This window comes from Syngnathoides biaculeatus, chromosome 2, assembly GCF_019802595.1.
Source record: "Syngnathoides biaculeatus isolate LvHL_M chromosome 2, ASM1980259v1, whole genome shotgun sequence".
In the NCBI taxonomy this organism is placed as follows: Eukaryota; Metazoa; Chordata; class Actinopteri; order Syngnathiformes; family Syngnathidae; genus Syngnathoides; species Syngnathoides biaculeatus.
In genome coordinates, this window is record NC_084641.1 from 21504784 (window position 1) to 21527842 (window position 23059).

At 41.1% G+C, this 23059-nt stretch overlaps 1 protein-coding gene across 11 annotated transcripts in view; it reads left to right on the plus strand.

The window, feature by feature from the left end:
- Positions 1–23059, plus strand: part of LOC133511630 (regulator of G-protein signaling 17-like) — a 50358-nt gene that overhangs the window by 21630 nt on the left and 5669 nt on the right. For 3 of the 11 annotated variants that reach the window (XM_061840528.1, XM_061840532.1, XM_061840544.1), the window contains 5 exons: positions 2650–2819; positions 4765–4860; positions 6759–6993; positions 12188–12432; positions 13131–13260. In XM_061840528.1, the coding sequence (XP_061696512.1) occupies positions 2650–2819; positions 4765–4860; positions 6759–6993; positions 12188–12385 (699 nt within the window). In that variant the 3' untranslated portion in view covers positions 12386–12432; positions 13131–13260. The other 8 variants (XM_061840531.1, XM_061840535.1, XR_009798003.1 and 5 more) reach the window with 7 other exon arrangements.

Consider the following 23059-nt stretch of genomic DNA (forward strand, 5'->3'; position numbering starts at 1 on the left):
TGTTCTTCACATTCATTGAGACACATTGGTGCACAGAAACTGGTTGCAAATCAAGTGGTTATGTCAGATTGATATTTAAAATGAAGTTTTCATTACTTAAGGCCTACCGGGTATGTGCTCGTGTGTCAGCACATGTGTGTTTGTGTCTAATGCTGTAAGGAGGAAAAAAATAATTGAAAACAATCATCAAAAATCATTAAAAAAAATGATCATCTCAAAAAACAAATAGACACACATGAGCTATGAATGACCTTCGTACAAACATCTGCACACACACACACACACACACACACACCGTTAGAGATATCCTCCAATGATGGGTCCTTCTAGAGCTGGCCACAGTCAAAAATAAGCAATTGGGGAAGAAGGTTCTTTGTCAGAGGGGTGACCAACAACCTCCTGGTCACTCTGTCAGTGTTCCGCTGTTCCTCTGTGAAAAAAGTAGACCCCTGCTAAAAGACAAACATTTCTATAGTAATCCACTAATCAGGTCTCTTGGATTAGGGTGGACAGACCAAAGCCACTTCTTATAATAAAAGGCAAAGGGCAACCTGCCTGAAGTTTGCCTGAAGGGAACTGAAGGACTCTCAGACCATTACAGAAAAAAAAAATTGGTTGGCCTGATGAAATAAAGATGGAACTATTTGGTGTGAATGTCATTTTTTTGGAGCATGTCAGGCAAACCTAATCACCATCAATCCCATCTTTACAATAAAAACATGGTTGCAGCATCGTGCGGTGGAGAACTTTTCCAGATGCAGAAACTGGAAGACTTGTCATGCATGAGGGAAAGATGAATGCAGCAATGTAAGGAGACATCCTGGATTAAAACCTGCTCCTGAGTGCTCTTGACTACACTCTTGACTGCAGCGATAATTTAGCATGCATATTGTAGTGGAACAATGAACACATAGCACACAGTCAAGTGGTCCAAGGAGTGGCTTCAGGTAAACTGAATGTCCTTGAATGTCAGAGCTCAGACTTGAATCTGATTGCTATCATAGCTGTGCATGATTGCTTCCTATCCAACCTCATATTTTTTGAGAGGTGCTCCAAGGAGGAATATTCTAAACTGCCCAAGGATGTATGTATATATGTGTCAAAGCTCAGACTTGAATCTGATTGCTATCATAGCTGTGCACTCATCCTTCCCATCCAACCTCATATTTTTCGAGAGGTGCTCCAAGGAGGAATATAGTAAACTGCCCAAGGATGTATGTATATATGTATCAGAGCTCAGACTTGAATCTGATCGCTATCATAGCTGTGCACTCATGGTTCCCATCCAACCTAGTCCGCCTTTCGCCCGAAGCTAGCTGGGATAGACTCCAGCTTTCCCGTAACCCCTTGTGAGGATAAGGGGCTTGGATAATGAAATAATAATGATTGCGGCAGCACGGTGGAGCAGCTGTAAAGCGTTGGCCTCACAGTTCTGAGGACATGGGTTAAATTCCGGCCCCGCCTGTGTGGAGTTTGCATGTTCTCCTCATGGCTGTGTGGGTTTTCTCCAGGCACTCAGGTTTCCTTCCACATCCCCAAAACATTCAACGTTAATTGGTAATTGTGAGTGTGACAGGTAATTGTATTAAATATGAAATTGGTGTAGCCCTTCACATTAATCAGTATCCAAGAATGGGTCGGTGACCCCTGCACTAAAGGGATGCCTGACTATGTCATGAGTAGCTCAGCAATTCCGTTTTGTGTTGCATCTCTGTGATGATGTCATGTCAGCAATGTGAAATGATCGCGAGGCTGTGATAGGAAGACGATCACATGGCAGCAACTCCTTGTGTCAATCAGTTTTAAAAGGAGTCCCGACAGCGCTGAAGTTGAGCTGACAATTTTTATGTGAACGAGTGTATATTTAAAGCTGTGATTACAAAGTGTAATGTAATCCCACTTAATCAGATTAATTTGCAAAACAAAATCCTGTTACACGCACACATATTTGGTCACACTGCAAGATGTGGACACAGAAAAGGAGTTTAGTTCTTTTTTTTTATGTTGTTTAAAGCTATTTATGCGTATTTAGCTTTGGATTTGGGAAATGGATCTTAAGTACACTTTCTCGTCATTATCTCCTGTAACTGACTGCAAAGCCGGAACGCACACTGAAACAAAAGAGTCAAACAAGCAGAAAAACCTTGAACATTTTTGTGTTTCTGAGTGCGCGTGTTCGCGTGTGTGATCACCACTCAATCACATGATGCATCACACTCTTTTTCTCACTTCCTCTTCTCAACATCTCCCTCTTCCTCACAATTTCTTCAAGTCTCGGACAAATAAGATTTCTGCTATTTTACCCTACACAACGTTATTCATATTGTTAGAGTTGAGGCCACGATTCCAGGTGTGTCCCCATCCCCCACCACTTTTTAATCACTAAAACAAAAAGTAAAACATTTGTAGAGACATGGTCCCATCCCATACAAGTTTAGTGGGAAAAGCCTTGTTATTTTAAACAATGTTCTACAGCCAGATTTAAAAATTAGTGACAATTAAATACCTTATTGTTGACTAACCTGTAACTTTGCAGTTGTTTATTCCTGTAAATTCATTTTGATTCCTAATTTAATCAATACTACACATTGTGATACGCTGGATATTCATGAAAAGTCCAAATGTATGACAACATGCCTGTTTCTCTAGTACACAGGTCCGATTCCGGCCGAGGGAGAGGGTGAGCTGGCCATGGGAGTGGGTCGCGGTGAAAGCTCTCCGCTGAGCGAGCCAGTGGGACAAAGCCTCAACACAACCAAAAATTCCCAGCGACCTAGCGCTTGCTGCTTCTGCTGGTGCTGCTGTTGTAGCTGCTCATGGTAGGAAACGAGAAATGTACACACATGGGCTGACTAAAATTATAATGAGCTTTATTTTTTGTTTTTATTTTTAGCTCAGTGACTCCCAAAGAGTGGCAAGGCAGGATCCCTCTAGTTGTACACAAGAATCCGTTCCCAAGTACAGTTCAGTTGTATTTAACTTGAGTTTAAACATTTGCGTTTAATATTTATGTAGGGCTCGGCGATTATTGAAAAAATAAAAATCACAATTATTTTGATCTTTGAAATCAAGATTAATAAATACGATTATTCACTGATTTTCAAAACTTAGTATTAAACATAAATCAAAAGAATGTAAAATAATGATATATTAGAGTACTGTAATTTCTGGCCTACAAAGTGCACCTGGTTATAAGCCTTACCCAGTACATTTGTAAAGGAAATACCATTTGATACAGACATATGCCGCAGCTGTGTAAAGGCCGCAAGTGCCCACATTGAAACACGAAATATTTACAATGAAAGACGAAACACAGAAAGTTTAACGCTAGCGCCGCCTTGCTAAAGCGAACGGTCGCGCCACGCTAACAGAGCCAGTTTAAAAAAAAATCATACCGGTAAAAATCACTGAGACGCGCTAACAGGGCCGAACCGGTAAAAGTCACTTCCTCGGCACATATATTCCACCGGTCTCACTCTTACCTTTTCCGCTCGAGTGCCCCCTTGCGGCCGTTAGGAAAAAATGCACAAATTAGGTACATCATCGCATAAACCGCAGGGTTGAAAGCGTGGGGAAAAAAGTCGAGGCTTATAGGCCGGAAATTGCGGTAATACCTCTTACAAGTGTTTGTGTGGTTCTACATGATTGCAGTGCATCAGTACTCATTTGGGCACAGAACAGAAGATGTAGAGGGACCAGAGCGGGCAGACAGTTGAGATCCCCGACAGCCAGATGAATAATAACATAATAACGAACAATGAAGAAAATAAATACCTAACATTTCTACTGTGTGGCCCTTGGCCTCTTAAGGGCACTGTGGTGTACACAAGGCAATACACATTAAGACAAAAAGAACAGAGGAAAAAAAGAAAGCTGTGCTTTAACATTATTAATATAACAATTTTTCACAGAATAGCAAGCATGTAAGTCTTGTGCGTTGTTCTATTACTTGTCTGTACACTATGTGGTATTAAAACGTGTGTGAATATTTGTTATTTGAAGATATATCACTCCCATGAGCTGTCCTAACTTTTGCTAGCAAAGCAATAGGATATTTCAAAGCGGGTGATTTTCAGTAGCTAAACTAGAGCTACTGTAAGTATATGTTGTTTAAATATACATTGTCTGTGATTATATTTGTTGCACGAAGAGTAAACATGTTGCATTCAGAGTGCTTTTACAGTGCAGAAACTTTAATACAGACACTGCTGTGTTTGCTATCGTTTATTGCGACAAAGCCTTAAAATACCGACTAATCGGTTTTGAGACTATTTTGTTACCCTAGCTCAAACCCTTTACAATAGTATTCAGTATAGTTTTTAATTATCAGTCTTTTTTTATTAACATAGTTCTACTACAGTATTGTTTTATTTTAGTAAATAAATACAAATAAATCAGTGGTTACAAAAGGGGAAAAAATAATAATGTAAAATTGGTCATGATGGTAGTACATGCAGAGGAAAATATTTAACGAGGTGGTACTTGATGTAAAAATAATAATTGGGAAACATTGCTTTCAACGATTCAGAATTGTGTTGCTTTCACTTAGTGTTTTTTTTTTTTTTTTTTTTTTTTTTTTTTACTGGAGATATTTCTCTCACACACACTGTTGTTGAAACAACTGTAGATGGGGATGCCGGTGCATGGTGTAGTAACAGCCGTGTGTGTGGTTGTGTGTTAAAAGTTCTGTCATCAGTGGATTTGTGTGTGTGTGTGTGAGTGAGTGTGGCTGTTTCCTGTCTGAAAGCCGTCTTATCATGTCAGTCTTAACATCAGGAATGAAGATGAGAGGAGGCGACGTACGAGGAAGAGGATATCACAGGACAACAAGATGGAAACCATTCCAAACTGTGAAGCTTGGTGAGTCCACGCTAAACATGCTAATATGGTGCACGAACACTAATGCAGACTTTTTTTTTTAGATGGGTTATGCATAGGACAAGAAATATTCCATTACATTTTTGCGCCCCTTCCTGGCATCCCATTTTAGAAAATTATGTTCATGGTAACAATTAATGGAATTTCTAATGTATACTGTAATACCCATTTGTGTGCCTACAATATCATCTAAAGGTGATAGCTTTATACATCAGTATAAGGGGGGGAAAAAAATCACGTGTATTCAGATACCTAGCGATTTTTAAAAAGTTGTGCTTTTCATTCCGATATGATATGTAATGTGTGGTACAAATTGATAGACAATAGTTATATTTTTTCCAAACAGGGCTAATATATATACTGTATACCCAGTATACACCTATCAACCGACAAAGAATCTTTATTAATTCCAGAAATAAATCCAGTTGGGAACAAAATTGCCTATCATAAAAAAATTCATTTGTTTGACATGCAAGGAAATCTGCAGTATGTCATATTTTAACCTGTCGCTCTTTGAATTTGTTTCATAATTTGGTATGCCAGATAGCTTTCTGTCAATCCTTGCAGACAGGCTTTGCGGTGCCTGTCGGCTACGGATGTATGCAAAATAATTTCAGGTTAGAGTCCATGCATCAGGATGGTACAACAATTGGTTGACACATCACTTTGTTATACTTCTGTCCTGGACACAGGCCAAAAACTACCCACTATATAGTTATTTTTATAAAGTGTTGTCATTTTATTCATTTGTCTTCTTTCTTGGCCCACACACAAGCCCTCTGTAAAGTTACTGTGAAAGTGTTTTATGGTATACTGGGACCAAAAAAGTACTGTCGTAACTCGCTAGTGCAAACAACATCATGAAATGCTTTTTTTTTTCTCCAAAAGTACTTGTCACAGCCATGGCCTGGCCACCGCCATGGGCGGCACTTCCTGTGAAGGGGCGTGGCCTGGCCACTGCCCTGGGCGGTGACACCGCTGACAGCTGTCACAGCTGTGTTGCATTTTGGACACTAATGGACCAAGCACTTGAGTGGTGAATGTGTCACTGGCATTGGCCAGTTTGTTGCATATGCTTTACCGCATCCTTTGGTACTTCGCTACTGTGCGTAAGTCACAAGTTTAGTGTAGAGGAATCCTTTGTTGCAGCGAGACTGTGGCTCGTTAGTTTGACCACGTCTTGTCTTGTCTAACCCTAACCCTATGTTTCTTAGTTTACCTCATAGTCATCGGACCTTGTGCACGTTTTTGGTTCTTGCCTGTTGCCTAGCGTTTTTGTACTTTCACTAGTTTTGGACTGCCTTTTTGTGTTAGATCTCCTTCTGGAATAAAACCCACTCTTAAGATCATACCCTTGCCTCGGAGTTCTGCATTTGGGTCCGCCCCTGTGCTGCTGGCTTATGACAGAACGAACTGGCCTGAACAGGAAGCGGCACCCACGGCAGTTACCAGGCCATGGGCGTGACAAGTACTTTTGGAAAAAACATTTGATGATGTCGTTTTCACCAACGAGTTACGACAGTACTTCTTTGGTACCAGTATACTATAAAACACTAGTTCATAGTAACTTTATAGAGGGCTTGTGTGTGGGCCAAGAAATAGGACAAATACTTTTTGGTCTCATTCTGGATCAAGTCACAGATACTGGAATTTAATTTAACCATTTGACTCCCTATTAATGGAATTATTATTATATTACTGTCTGTCTGTTCTTCATCCTCCACAAAGCAGGAAGTAGTATTCCAACCAACAAACAGGCAGATACAAATACTTCATAGTCCCCTTCACACGACAGTAGTCGGCTGACCCCAAAAATGGTTGTTAGCTATTCAAAAAGTGGGTAACCAAGTGTTTTTCCTGTCTTTTTTTTTCCTGACCAGCACCAAACCCTCAGTAGAGGAAATGCAGCTCTGGTCTCAATCTTTCGACAAGCTGATGAGGAACCCGGCAGGTCGCAATGTTTTTCGTGAGTTTTTGCGCACAGAATACAGTGAGGAGAACATGCTGTTCTGGCTGGCCTGTGAAGATCTCAAACAGGAAATGAACAAGAACATCATTGAGGAGAAAGTGCGATCCATCTACGAGGACTACATTTCCATACTGTCCCCAAAAGAGGTAGGAAAGTTGGCGAAACATACAGTAATTATTACACAAATTTCCTTGCTAAGTCCAAAAACAGTCAACTGTCTTTATGATCATATTTGTTGAGGAATTGTAGTTAACGACGGTATGATTACAATAATACATAATGTGCACAGTAGATGAATTGAAGATTCTTTTGTTTACCAAGACCTGTATGTGATGTTCATCCAAGAGTAAAATACATTTTTCAGAAGTGTAAGACAATGTAATAGTACCATGAATCCAGAAAGTATTGTTAGTGCTTTATTTTATTCATATTATATTTTTATTACCTTATTCCAAAAATGGGGTCATCATTTTTTTTTCTCCGTTTGACATATAACTATCTAAAATGACAACATGAGGGAGTTTGTTTCTAAATGTATTTCCAATAAATAAATTAACATCACACGTGCATAAGCGGCAGCAGTGTAGAAGACTGGTTAGCACATATGCTTCACAGTTCTGCATACCAGAGTTCAAATCACAGCCTCACCTCTGTGAAGTTTGAAGTTCTCCCCGTGCCTGCGTGGGTTTTCTCTCATTTTTTTCTACCACATTTGAAAAACATGCGTGGTAGGTTGATTGACGACTCTAGATTGCCCGTTGGTGTGAATGTGACTCCAAATGCTTGTTTGTGTGTACTGTATGTGCCCTTCGATTGTCTAGCGACTAGTTCAGGGTGTACCCTGCCTCTCACCCAAATAGAGCTCAGATAAGTTCCAGCTATCTTCTAGGTCCAGCACAGCCGCAATCCGAGTGGGGATAAGCGGTACGGAAAATGGATGGATGATGGATGCATGTACATAAGCACGAACAGCTTTTACACAGCACTTTGTTGATGCAGTTTTGATAACAATTACAAACTCAAGTGGTTTTAATATGATTGCACAAAACTGACATACCTACATCATGTTGCCAAAAGTATTCGCTCACCTGCTTTAACTTACTGTCTTGCTGTAAGAACTTAAGTGATATCCCATTCCAAATCCACAGGCTTCAATATGAGGTTGGCCCACGCTTTTACGCTACAGCAGCTTTAACTTATCTGAGAAGGCTTTCCACAAGCTTCAGGAGTGTGTGTAGGGAATTCTTGCCCATTCTTTCAGAAGCCCGTTTCTGCGCTCACACAATTATGTTCGATGAGAAGGCCTGCCTTTCAGTCTCCGTTCTAATGAATCCCAAAAGTCTTCCGTCAGATTGAGGTCAGGAATTCATGCAGGATAGTCAAGTTCATCCACACCAGACTGTCATCCGTCTCTCTCTGGGCCTTGTTTTGTGCATTGGTGCACAGGCATGTTGGAAGAGGATGGGGCCAGCTCCAAACTTTGAAAAGTTGAAAGCATGGAATTTTAAAAAATGTTCGTATGCTGAAGCATTCAGAGTTTCTTTCGCTGGAGCTAATGGGCTAATATTTGAGACATTTCCAACTTTGTGAGAACACTTTGGAGATTGCCGCATTCTGTGCCAACATCAGTGCACAAATCAAGGTTAGACGAGGATGAAAGAGTTTGATGTGGATGGACTTGACTGCCCTGCACTAATTGACCCCTCCGTGGATATTGCGCAATCCGCGTCACTGACCAATCAGAGGCCAGAGATCTGCATAGACCAAAGCCCGTTTTTGCTCCCGCCATTTTCTCTGACAATATTGAATGGTCCAGTATAGGTTTAGTTAGCGTTTTATCGCGTATTTGGGTTATTTAACAAAAAATATGGTTAAGAGGTGTAGTCACGGACTTTGTAATAGTGACGACAGGTATCCTGAAAGGCTAGTTGGTGGAGTTCGATTCGTACCCTTTCCAAAACCGAAGACCCAGTACGAAAAATGCCTTCGATGGATCAAACTTTGTGGAAGACCGCATCATCAACTAAATCCATCTAATATCAACCGGAACAGATATGTTTGCACGAAGGTATGCCCTATATTTGATTTTCAATACATGTCTCGTATAAATGAATTCAAAGTTCTTCGCTAGCATAAGACTGCTGCGTATGAACGATTGACACACTTCTTCTTTGTTGAGCAATATTTAGCGATGATCGGACTGCACAAACGTATTGATTTCTTGCTGGCTCGCGGCCAGAAGCTTAACCAGACGGTGTTTGCACGAAGATATGCCCTAAATTTGATTTTTAATACACGTCTCGTATAAATGAATGAGACGTTCTCTGCTAGCGTAACATTGCTACCTGTGAATGATTGAATGAAATCAGAAGCATGGCGTCTCTCTCAGTTAAGAATGTATTGTATTTAGAATCTATAATATATCGTTGATTTGAATGAAATCAGAAGCATAGAGTCTGTCTCAGTTCAGAATGTATTGTATTGTATTTGCCATTTTTACTGTTTGTCTTACGTGAGCGCACGTGGCGTGACGTCACTTCAGGAGGCGTGGTTAAGTGCCCTGTACGGAGGGGTCAATTCATCTTCAAACCGATAGAACAATTGGATGAATTCAAGCAGAGAGTCAGGCTTTCTCCCCCAACATCAGTATGTAACCTCACAAATGCACTTGTGTAAAAATGATCCTAAATTCCCTAAACTTGGTGGAATCCTTTTCCAGAAGGGTTTACGATGTTAGAAGTGTGGAGTAAACCCTATGGATTAAAGATGGGATGTCACTGAGAGGAATAGTCCGCTGAACAATGAAAAGCCTTAATCTGATAGGTTATGTCATATGTACTTTACCTTAAAAATTTGAGGTTAATCCGATATCATTTAATGGTGTTTTTATCGGCAATTACGAATTTTCTTGGGCGCCGCCATTTTGGCAACCCACATGACCTTCTTGCGCGGATGTGCGTAAACAAAGAAATCATAGCCGATTTGTAGTGTAATCACATGCAGTACCACCACCATCGGGCACGTGAAAATGCCCTACGGTATCGCAAAATTTTGCCATAATTCGGATCGAAATAATCCGAGGATGGCTTGGTGGCATGGTCTGCCCAGTAAGAAAAAGAAACATTTAAGGACCCAGTGGCTAGCACAGTGTGGTCACCCTGAGCCGTACGACATTTGTACAGGTGTATTTGCGGATGTATTCAAGACCAAGACTTTTATAGTACAATAAGTCTCTGAATTCTTTTAAATAACATTGTTATGATGTTGCTAACCAATGATGACAAAAGTACTTCTTAACATTAATGCCACTTCTTGTGCTTTCATACGTTGTGCAGGCATTGGGACTTCCATCCGTTCATCGTTACCATAATTCAATTTGATTTGCCATCATGATAGTACGATGGAGAACAGTTCTTGCCGACAAAGGCGTGTCTTTTATTCGTTTGATTATATTGTCTTTATGCGAAGTTGGCAAAATATTGATTGGCAACTTGGAGTACGAATGCTTTGGCATACTCCCCATCTGTGAATTTAAACACACAGCAGAAGCCTCCCTTAAAAACTTCGGTACTCATGTTTTTTTCTTTGAGTGACCTTTGTCAAAAGTTTCCATAATTATTGTTCCACACAATCAGTTGTCCACCATTCTGCACCTGTGGTTAGTTAGCGAGTCAGACTCTGCTTCATTTCAGTCTGAAAATACATTCAAATATTCACCATTTTTTACAGCTACAGGTTCAAATCTGTATGGACGTATTCTGCCGTCTCCCCTATCAACCGATGCCGCTATTTCTTCAGCAGATGAGAATAAATCCTAGAAATCAGCGCTATCCATGATTGTGTTTGCACTCAGGAGGGGCACAGGAGCCATCACTTCCTATTTTTTAAGTCATTTTCCAAAATGGCGGCGGCCATGAAAATTCATAATTCCTGAAAATAACGCCACAAAATGATATCGGATTAACCTAAAATTTTCCAGGTACATGACATAACCAGATTAAGGCTTTTCATTGTTCAGTGAACTATTCCTTTAAATTCATGAGTCATGGCAGGTGAGCGACTCATTTTGCCAATATACTAAGATACGTCCATTCCTCTCCACCTCTGGATGGGAACATCAGTGCACAGCAATTAAACGAAATCCTGAAAGATGATCAATTTTATTCAAGTCACTGTTCCACAAGTGTCTCCAAATGAGTAACCCGAAACAATACTGTTCCTGTAAGTGTCTCTAGTGTGCCTGCGTGTACGTGTGTGTGCCTATCCATGTGTGTACGGGCATGGAAAGCAGTACTGTAGTTGTTATCATGGCCCTCTGGCTTTTTTAGGGATGTGCTGATTCGATAAAGTGATGAAATATGAGGGTCGATCACGTGATTTTCATCTGATCGGGATCAGGTGGGAAAAAAAAAAGAATCAGTCATATTCATTTTCTCACATTTTAAATGTCACAAAGTGACAAAATAATAGAAAGGTATAAAGATATTGGCATATGGAACAACAATAGATTAGTTTATTATATTTTTAATATTATATTATAGGTGTATTTTTAACACCCTTACAATACAAGTGACTGAAACACATACACCCACAAACACAGCCTCCCTGAGCGTGCTTCAAACGATTTACTACACCCACAGTTTAGTTTACTTTAAAACTAAACACGCAACGCAGAATTTCAAAACAAAACCCACAGGACTGTTTTAGATATGGCCAGCATCACGCTAGCAGTAAATGGAAATCCCCAATGATGGGGCAGCTCAAATTAGCATTAGATCACCAGGGATCAAGTTGTCGCTACTTTTGGTTTGTCCAATTAGATGTCGCACCGGCAACTTACTTGCATGATTTGTTTAGCATTCACGATACAGTAACACAGTGAAAAGAAGGAGCTATTTTATCATTTCAATTTGTGTGGCATGTTGTGCGGCTATGCAGCTTAGAAAATGGACATGGGCATGTTCTAAATTAAAGGCAACGTTAAAAATTATCGGGATTCATTGTTGTTGTAAGCTTATGCAAATTGATTGAGGGAGGCGCCATATAAAATCTCACAGAAGGCACCACATTGATTGCCTGTAACTGTGTGTTTGTATTTGTGTGGATGTGTGTGTGAACGTGCACGCACGCATCTATAAATATCTCCTGACTGGAGGAGGTGTGTGTATCTGAATGTGTGAATGGTAAATGGATGCATTCACGCACCTACGGGAGATTATTCATGCCAAAACCACAACATGAAACCTTAAAGTACCTGTGAGTCATAGCTAGACTCACAGTTTGTGTGTGTGTGTGTGTGTGTGTGTGTGTGTGTGTGTATGAGTATGTGTGCGTGTGTAGGTGTGTGTGTCAAAAGTGACGTCCATCAGCAGTGAGCAGCCATCGCACTATTACATGCCAGGCAAAAGAGCGAGAGGAAGACCAAAGAAAAGGTTGATGGATGTGGTGAGGGAGGACATGATGACTGTGGGTGTTAGAGATCAAGATGCACGAGATAGGCTTAGATGGAAAAAGATGACACGCTTTGGCGACCCCTAATGGGACAAGCCGAAAGGAAGAGAATGGAATAGTTATGTCAAATACAGGTACGTGAAACAAACCTACCTACAATAATTGAGTTAACTTTAGTTTGGGGTCAAATCAATATAATTTACAGTAAACAAATTCTCTCTTCTCTAACTTCTGGTTTGTGATTGACTGCAGCTGGTCAATTCTCTTTCCTAGAAAAAAGGGTTTGAAAGCACTTATTTGATCGGCAAAATGTCAGAATAATGGAAAAATCCTATAAAGTCAGGGATGAGCTCCAGGTACATGACGGAACACAATTGGATGTTCCTATCGGAATATGACATCAAGACTGGTTTTGGAATGGATAAAGTAACTTCTGGAGGAGCTGTCTTATAGCACCCAACCCTTATGGCCCCTCCCACAGGTGGTGAGCCTATAGGAAGGGGGATCCACATTCCCCTTTGGGGCCTCACGGCCCGGCCACCAGGCGCTCGCCTTCGAGCCCCACCTCCAGGCCTGGCTCTAGTGGGGGGCCCCGGTGATCCGCATCTGGGCAAGGGGAAACCTGAATCCATTGTGTTCATTAATCCGCATCAGCCCGACAGCTTGTTGCAATTTCTTTCTGTCCACTGGGGTTTGAAACGTGACCCTTACGGATGAGCTACTTGCCGCCTCAATTTTGAAAAAAAAGTATTGCTGCTGTGCGAGTGTTGACTCGAGGTGACCAAGTTGAGGAAGCGTTTCTCCTGACCGAGCTTGTTGAATTTCTTTCCAGGTGAGTCTGGACGCTCGCGTACGGGAGGTGATCAACAGGAAGATGGAGGAACCGACACCTCAAACTTTCGAGGACGCCCAGTTGCAGATCTACACACTGATGCACAGGGACTCCTACCCACGATTCCTCTCCTCCAACATCTACAAATCACTCTTTCACAGCAACTCACGGAGCTCTTCGGAGTCCTAGTCCAGCACTGTGTGTCACGCTTCCCTTCCAACCATTTCATATCCCTATGGATGATGCTGCCCTTACCCCAAATCTATGCCATGACTGCCAAGACTTGACAGAGTGGCCAAGACACCTCAAGTCCACCTCTGTCCCATCCACCCTCTTTTGCATTTCCCCTTTTTCACATTCCCATCTTCCTTTTTAGTCAGTCCCTTCATGATCTTATGTGAAAGACAAATCCAAACCAGAGGAACTCTCACAAAACCTTCAACAATTGGTTGATAAGGCCAGAGAGCATTAAGTCTAACCACGTTACACAACCTCTGCCCACTCTACTTGTGGGAAGTCCTTATATGATTCTTTGATCAATTTGAGCAAGATGCTTCTTTTTCATGTTTTAGAACTGGAATTGACCACTGCTTGTAGGTGATGGCCCATTGGCATCTGACACACTTTTTATACTCTTTATAAATGGTACAGAACTTGTTTAGTCGATCCGGATGAAGTAGTCCTTCATATTTCCGTGTTTGAATCAAGAGGACAGCATGTCTCAAATGAAGAAGTTTCTTACTTCGTTGAGCTGAAACTGAAGAATTCTGCCTTACACTGCACTGACTCACTGTCTCCAACCAGTGGACTAAAGTTGTATTTACAAGAGAAGACCCACCAGCGCTACCGTAGCTTAATGAGGCTATAATGAATGTCATGACAATGCGTACTGTAGCTGAAAGTACCCCAAGACACGAAGTATTAATGTAGTACAATACTAGCATTATAGTATTTAAATTTAGAATGGGTATTATTCACTATGGGCAGCATTGTGGTTTAGCGGTTAGCACGCCTGCCTCACAGTTGTGATGTTTGCCAATGGAATCTCAGCCCTGGCCTTCCTGTGTTGCATTTGTGTGTTTTCTCCGATTACTACAGTTTTTTCCTCCCTTTCAAAAAAGATACATTAGATTCATTGGAGTTTCTGAATTAGTGGATTTTAAATGGAGCCTTCTATTCCAATTCTAATTGGTTTAGAAGCCCAAACTGAGTGAAAATGCTCCATACGAACAGTTGGAATAAACCGACCAAATCCAAGTAAACTATCATTAATTTTCAAGTGGGTGGAAGATTCCTTTCGCCAAAACCCATAAGAATTGAAGTTTCATCTGTAAAACGTGAATCGGAAAGGAGCTTGAGAGGCTTGCTCTGTCTTGACGTAAATATGCGGTGACGTCATCGTTTACACGCGTAAAAAAGGCCTTCCGACCAGAGTTCTTAGGCAGTGGAGATCTTTTTAACTCCATGGAACTGGATTTGATCAAGATGTTGTTTTAATAAAAGTCATCCCAACTGCTGTGCTTAAATAGACGACGGATGTCCCTCTCGATAAATGATACGATATTCACGACAAAGTGCGGGTCATGCAGGGCTGCTCTGATTCAAAATAGTGCACATCATCGATCGGAATAGATCACGTTGACCGAAGATCTTTAACGGGAGTGAATTCAATCGGAACGGTAAAAGATTTGTACCTAATTCTGGTTCTCGTCCGTAGATGATCAAGTCAGTGTGAATGGTTGTTTGTCTGCGTGTGCCCTGTGATTGGCTGGTGACCAGTCCCGGGTGTATCCTGCCTCTTGCCCCAAGTCAGCTGGGATAAGGTCCAGCTCAGCCGCACCTCAAATGAGGACCATCGTGATGGAAAAGAGATTAACGGGTAGATTATATTTGTTCATTTTAGCTGTTTGGCCTTCAGATTTCTGTTTCAGTTCTTTGTACTTGCGTCTTATTTGAACACAAAATGCAGAACAGGTTAGTACTTGTCAGGCTGATGTTTTTTTTTGTTTGTTTTTTTTCCCCCATTCCCTTTCCCTCATCGTGTTGTCCACCTGGTTGATTGTGTTCCCAACCTTAATTTTTTAGGCCACCCGAAGACTGTAATCGTTCAAATCCTTGAGCTTGTTGACCAGCCAATCACCTTTAAGAGCCAATGGAGGACATTCTTAACTCCGCCGACCTCCATGCCTGTTTGCCTTTTTTTTTTTTTTTTTTTTTTTTTAGGATTTTATCATCTTTTGACCCCCTTTGCAACTGGAAAGCACAGGACCATTCCTACAAACTGGATCTACTCACTGCTGTGATGGACTAATGCTGACTACTGATTTTAAACTCAAAACAAGAGGAGTCATTGGGGTTTTTGTTTTTTGTTGTTTTTCCTAGAAACTGTACGAATGACTTTTTAAACCACTGGACATTCATTTGAATTTGTTTCCTGGTGTCTCACACTTTTCACACTCTGGGATTTTTTTTTTTTTTTTTTAAGAAAAAAAAGAGGACAATCCTTTGTGGACTCAACTGAGCCAACACGGTGCAACACACACGCTGCAATAAAAACTGGAGTTCACACATGTGCCGCATGCACACAGACACACCATATTCATATCAAAGAAGATACAACATTTTGCTTTTCAGCAAGACTAATATAAAACTGAACTTGTGTTCAGTACAACTCTGCTGATGTTGAAATTATATATATATATAAATGTATAGTTTTTGCTCCAAAATCTTAAGTGGGGTGATTCAGATCCACATATAGTATTTACATCACCATACTTTAGGAGACTTGAGGATAGTTTATTTATTTATTTATAAATATATCGGAACCTCTTTGCTCAAACACAATCTGTTCTGTGATCCCGGTTAACCTCGTATTAGTTTTACAGTGGAAAATAATATTTCCATCGTAAAACCTCGATCAACTGTACGACCAAGTGTCAGTTAATAGTTGAACCGCACAACGTTAACAGATGAATTACAATTCTGAATTATAAATAAAGTGGGTCATTAGCATTAGCGACACACACAGAAAAGAAAAAAGCTAAGCATTGTAAAATGTAAAATCATCTCTGCCTTAACTTTGGTAACAAACGACTGGTTGATTATTTACAATGACGCTGGAATCTGAGGCCAACTTGACAATTGTTTATAAAATTTTCTACATTCTTTTTTCTCATGTTTCTACTTCTTTTGAGCCTCCTTGGGTAGGCTGCCCCCCCCCCTTTTTTTTTCTGAATAATTGTCCCAATGAAAGCCAAATGAACAACACGCAGTGAATCCTCTGACGCGCACTGAAACGATCTTAAGTCGGCGTCTTGCGATGAATTCTAGAATGGGGTTTGAATTTTGACGACATTCAACTTGAGCGATTCCTCTGTTTTGATTTGTGTCCGAAGCCCAGCACATATGTCAGTGTTACATGTTAAGTGTTTTCGTATGTTCCACGTGATTACTGAAATATTTCTCAGCAGCCTGAAGTCAAATTGTCTTTTAGTTTTAAGTATTTGTTAGTATAGTGATGCAAAAAAAACAAAAGTGGACAACACCAGGGTGGCCTACCTGGTTGCTGCTGCTGTCCCCCCCTCGTTACTTTTTACCAGTGACCTCGCCACTGTTTGCCGCCGGCTCCTAATTGGCTGCCTGCGGGCTCAACTGGGGTCGATCGATTCAGGTGCACAACTTCAACATTTGTTAACAGTTGGAAAATATAATCTACCGTACAAGAGCTGTATCAAATATTGTGCCTTTACAAAGATAGGAATGCTCAGTTTTGTCAATGAGGTATTGATTTAGCAATTGAAAATCTAATGGTGTGTCCATACTTCTCTTACCTCGTTAAGACGTGGCTCTCTGGGAGCATTTTTACCTTTGTAAACCAGAATTTTGAATATGGTGTATGTATATTATGCAGTATTGTGCCAATGGCCGTAATGCTCGGGCTGCTCGGTGACGCTTCGTAGAAACAGTCGAGGCAAAAATTGAAAAGGGCCATTTCTAACCAACCTGGCCGCTAAATGGATTTATCTTGCTATTGTTCATGTTATTTATTTTATATTTTATTTCAAAACTGTGATTTTATTTGTACATATATAAACTGAAAGCCTTGGAACATCCAGCTGCATTGTTTTTTGTTTGTTTTTTGGGGGTGTCAGGGTCTTGTTCGGTTTTGTGATTCTGTCTTTTGTCCATTTCTCTTTTGTGGGTTATGAAAGAAACACGATCAAAGTTAGTGTCATGACCAGAACACGAGATTGAACCCAAATGCACGACTCACGAGACTTTGGAGCAATTCGGGAAGCGTCTTTGTACAGTCCGACGTTAAAATACCAGCAAGCAGTCCACGGGGCCAACAATAGTAGAATCAGCAGGTGTAAGAGACAGGTCAGGAGTGAGGCAAGAGTCGGTGCACGGGAGAGCAGGCGCATGAACAGGAAGTTACCGGAACGTGACATAAGACAACGATCTGGCACGCGTGGCCTTATACGTATGAGCAGTAATTACTGTGATGAGGCACAGGTGTGCATCTCCGCTAATTGCGGCAGGTGTGTGCCGCATTGGGGACCGGCGCGACCATGACAGTTAGCGCAATAAACAGAAAACAGCAAGAACTGCATGTTAGGTTCATTGAAGACTGAATAGCTACTTTTCACCGACGTCACGCCAACCACGTGTTTTTGTTTACAACGCCATGTTGGACGGCAAGATCATGTCTACATATCATGGCTAGGAAGCGATAATTGTATACTGTAATGTTCTGGCTATGGTTGTCGTTTGGTCTTTTATCTTGAAAGTCCTTTGACAAACGAACACTGTATCCAAAGGCGATTGAGGCACTTGTGCTGGAGTGAGGAAGAAAGAAGCCACATCTGAAACTTGAGCGCAAGCATCGTCTGTTATTATTAGATTGCGCTTTAGTATGTCTCGTACATAGCAAGTGTAGTGTGATTGTGTCGACGTCAGCGGGGCACGACGGGACAGGACAATAAGGAAGTGAGCAAGAGAGGTTGGCGGGGGGGGCGAAATAAATATCACCCACGTTAAAAAGTACAGTTGGACTCACGTCTACGTGATTCAATAACACGACCGCAAGATCATAACATGGTATCAGAGTGACGGTAGTATAACTGCGGACTCACGAAAAAAAAAACGGGTGAAGACAACGGGGAGGCGTTCGGTGTTCCAACTCACCCAATTTACCAGATGCATGGTGGAGACTCAAGCATCACGCTGAACTCCTGGTCACTGGACCGCTTAAAAACAGAGTTGAAGTTTCCTCCTGCTGTGGATCGCAAATAAAGGATGGGATGTCGGGAATCCGTGGACACTGACCAGAGACCAAGATAAATTGCTAAAAACTTGTGAAAAATTCTCTGATTTACCTAATTCCGAAAGCAAACCCCAAATTTGCTAGATGTAAGTTTCACGAGAAGGCGTAAGGCAACTGTGAGTCACGTGAGCACTTTGTGACAGAACTCAAGCTGTTAGTTAAAGACTATAACTACAAAATACCAATGAGATTGTCAGAGACCGCATACTTTCTGCTACCAACTCACCGAGTGTGCGCGAAAAGTTACTCAGCCAGGGGCCTGAGCGGGCACGCTCAAAAAAAAAAAAAAAAAAAAAGTGATCGACGTAGCCTGGTCCCACGAGTTAGCAAAAGTGCAGCTAAAGGCTGGGGCAAGCAACAGCCACGAGGTTCACGTTATCCACCGCAAACCTAGAAAGCAAAGTTTCACTGCAGGTGCTAGTAGGCATATTGACAGCCCAAAGATGTCCGTAAAAGTATGTAACAAGTGTGGAGGATACCACAATAAATTAGCTGAATGCCCAACAAAAGGTAAACAATGCCTAAAATGTCAGACCCCTTTTCTTTCTGTTCTTACAACCATAATCCACACAATGAAATACCGTGATGATAAGGCCGTAAGACTCTTATAAGCAAGACAATATTCATAAAAAGATCACTAAAAAACGCGGGTTGTATTGTAGTTTTGCCGTCCAGTGGGCGTGGTAAACAAAAGTCATGTGACTCGTGACGTCACGTGAAAAGTATTTATTGTCCAGAGGTGTGAATGTTAATGGCTGTTTGCCTAAAGGTGCCATGTGATTGGCTCAAGGGTCTGTCTTGGAGGCGGAGGGATTAGAAAATAGTCTATTAGAAATGGGACCAAACAGCTACACAACGATACACGAAGTTGTGGACTTGTGGTTGCGTGCTGGAAAGTGTGAATTAGACTTGATTATTTGCATTCAGCATGGTGAGTTGAGAGCAAAAAGACAAGAAGCAAATATCAATTTTTCAGTGTGCATTTTTGATGTGTTCTTGCTAGGCGCATGTGGGAGTGATCCACGAAGATTGTAGGAAATCAGGGCGTCCCGTTTGTGTGATTCTCAACTGTTGGGTCGTGCAGGAAGTAAAAAAAAAAATAATTCGAGGGGCCCTCAGGTCCATGAGGGTAACAATATGGTTTATGATTGAGAACGCACATTGTGCCATACCGAGCTCCTGTATACAGTAAATTAAGTGACAATCCTAAAAGGAAGCAATCAAACAGCCAATATGTGTCAAAATTGGGGGCCATATTTTATGTAATAGTGATGTTGAATTTTCTTGACCCATTTTCAGACATGCAGTCATAACGTTCTTAATGGTTTCTTATTAAGGTGTTATAAAAGACGCTTTTGTGAAGTTAATAATGCGATATACATACATTTTTAATGGCTATTTTTCAATGTGGTTAACCTCTGTGAAAGTGGGTCACAGCTTCGCACCAAAATGAAAATGCGCTTCCTGAGGTGACGACATTTGAAGACCACAGAGCTAACCCAAAAAACCAAAGCCGGTAAAGTGATGTAAAGCGTCACCGTTCTTGCTCAAATGATACAGTGAAGGAAATTAAGTATTTGAACACCCTGCTATATTGCAAGTTCTCCCATTTAGAAATTATGGAGGGGTCTGAAATTTTCATTGTCGGTGCATGTCCACTGTGAGAGAGAGAATCTACAAAGAAAAATCCAGATATCACAATGTATGATTTTTTTAATGATTTGTATGTGTGATAAATCTGGAAATAAGTACAGTACTTGAACATCTGAGAAAAACAATGTTAATATTTGGTACGGTAGCCTTTGTTTGCAATTACACAGGTCAAACGATTTCTGTAGTTGTTCACCAGGTTTTCACACACTGCAGGAGGGATATTGGCCCACTCCTCCACACAGATCTTCTCTAGATCAGACAGGTTTCTGGGCTGTCGCTGAGAAACATGGAGTTTCAGCTCCCTCCGAAGATTTTCTATGGGGTTTAGGTCTGGAAATTGGCTCGGTCACACCAGAACCTTGAGATGCTTCTTACAGAGCCATTCCTTGTTTTTCCTGGCTGTGTGCTTCGGGTCATTGTCATGTTGAAAGACCCAGCCACGACCCATCTTCAATGTTCTGACTGAGGGAAAGAGGTTGTTCCCCAAAATAACACAATACATGCTTCGCAGTAGGGGTGGTGTTCTTGGGATGGAACTCATCACCCGTCTTCCTACAAACACGGTTAGTTATGACCAAAAAGTTCCATTTTGGTCTCATCTGACCCCAAAACCTTCTCCCATGACTCCTCTGTATCATCCAAATGGTAATTGGCAAAAGATGGGGCTTGACATGTGCTGGTTTAAGCAGAGGAACCTTCTGTGCCATGCATGATTTCAAACCACGACGTCTTACTGTATTACCAACGGCACCTTGGAAACGGTGGTCCCAGCTCTTTTCAGATCATTGACCAAGTCCTGTCATGTAGTCCTGGGCTGATTCCTCAGAATTCTAGCTGATAGACAGGTGTTCAAATACTTATTTGTAGCCGTATCACACAAATAAATAGTTGGAAAAAAAAATCATACATTGTGATTTCTGGATTTTTCTTTTTAGATGATCTCTCTCACAGTGGACATGCAACTATGATGAAAATTTCAGACCCCTCCATGATTTCGAAGTGGGAGAACTTGCAATATAGCAGGGGGTTCAAATACTTATTTTCTTCACTGTATCTGTGATGCAATTGGGCAATTACATTAGTGACAACTTGAAATATGTATGTGCAAGTACACACGTTGTGAATGGATGTTTTCTTTTGACATCCCAGATGTCAAAACTGTTATTGCACTTTGAGGCAAAAGTGAACATGACTTGAGGAAACACTCACTGTTGACACAACATTAGCAAATTACTGTGCCAAAACAGTTGAGCAGTCAATTCATAGTTCCAACACATTTTTCCCCCCACAATTCACTGTAACCTGAGCTCTGCTTGGGTTTACTCCTGTATGGATCACACATGCACACACAAGCATCCAGGGATTCAGTGACTACAAAGTCCTGTTCTAGATCCTAAAACAGCCCAATATTTTTCTTTTTTTTTTCAGTTTTTTTTTTAACTCACTTAAATCATTGAAGCAACCCCTGAGTGATTATTTTAATTTTGAAATTAAAAAAAATAACTTAAATTAACCCTAACCCTTCTCCAAAATAAATTGTAAAAAAAAAAGCACAACCATTTTGCACCCTTACTAAAATGTCCTTGGCCAAACAAATAATTTTAATTATTGAAGTACCAACATTTAAATCAATTGCAGTCAAACAAAGGTGATTTTTTTTTTCCCCCCACTGTTAAAAAAAAAAAAAAAAAAAAAAAAGTTTGTTCTAAAATCAATGACTCAAACTATCTGTGCTGCAATAGCAGCTCAACGGGTGCCAGAAATGTATCGACTCCATCTCGGAAACACCGATTATGCTGCACATTTAAATGTAGTAGTTCAGTCGTACCGTAAATGTTTATTTTAAAGAAACACGCACTTTGGTATAGAAATAAAATTTATATTCTCTATTTTTTTTAATATGTGGAATGTTCCCAATGTCGAACTAAAGTCTGTGATTTCAAGCGAGTACGCACTACTATTACTCTGAGCACAACTGAGCACTTGGTTGCCACTTTCCCGACTTGTAGTATTTTTTTTTTTTTTTTTTCCATTACTCCATTTCTCAAAACAGGCTGGCCCGGTTCTGCTACGTGACATCGGAGCGCTTCGTTCCAAAATGCCTCCCTGACATCACACAGGACCCGAGTACAGTAGCCACATCTTCCTCTTGCATGCACATGTACGGGAAGAAGCTCAGCCGTGTTTCCACAATAAACACAAAGACACAAGTGTCACCCGGTCTCGTTCACTTGGGCTTGCTGGCTGGCCCGCGTGACTCCAGATGATGCCATAAACGGGCAAAAGAACTCACACTTGAGCGTCAAGTACAAATCTTAAATCATGTGCAAGTACACGTACTTGTGTTAAAACACTGCTAAGATTGGAATTTAATCCCTTTATGGAGCACTCTAAAAGTATTCAAATGTATTAGTATTGTATGTATTTCTTTCGGCTTGTCCCGCTAGGGGTCGCAACAGCTGAGATGACACGCTCATATTTGTTTGGCACAGTTTTTACGCCGGATGCCCTTCATGACGCAACCCCTCTGCATGTATCCGGGGAGAGAGCTGGAGCTAACGAAAGGCAGACTACACCCCGAACTGGTCGCCAGCCAGTCGCAGGTCAGATCTCGACACAATCACTAAGCGGGAATCGATCCCACTCTGCCTGTGTATCACTACACCATCAGTGACTACTCAAATGTAAAAAAAGTACTTTTTTTTTTTTTTTTACCGTCAATTATATACAAGACCCAATTTGATGTTTTCAAATGTAGGGGACAAAATGCGAGACCTTGTGGATCTTTTTCGGTGGCTCAGCTGGTAAAGGGTTGGCCTCAAACTTCTGAGGTCTCAAGTTCGACCCCAGCCCCGCCTGTGTGGAGTTTGCATTTTCTCCCCGTGCGTGCGTGGGTTTTTTCCGGGCTCTCCGGTTGTCTCCCACATCCCCAAAACATGCAACATTGACT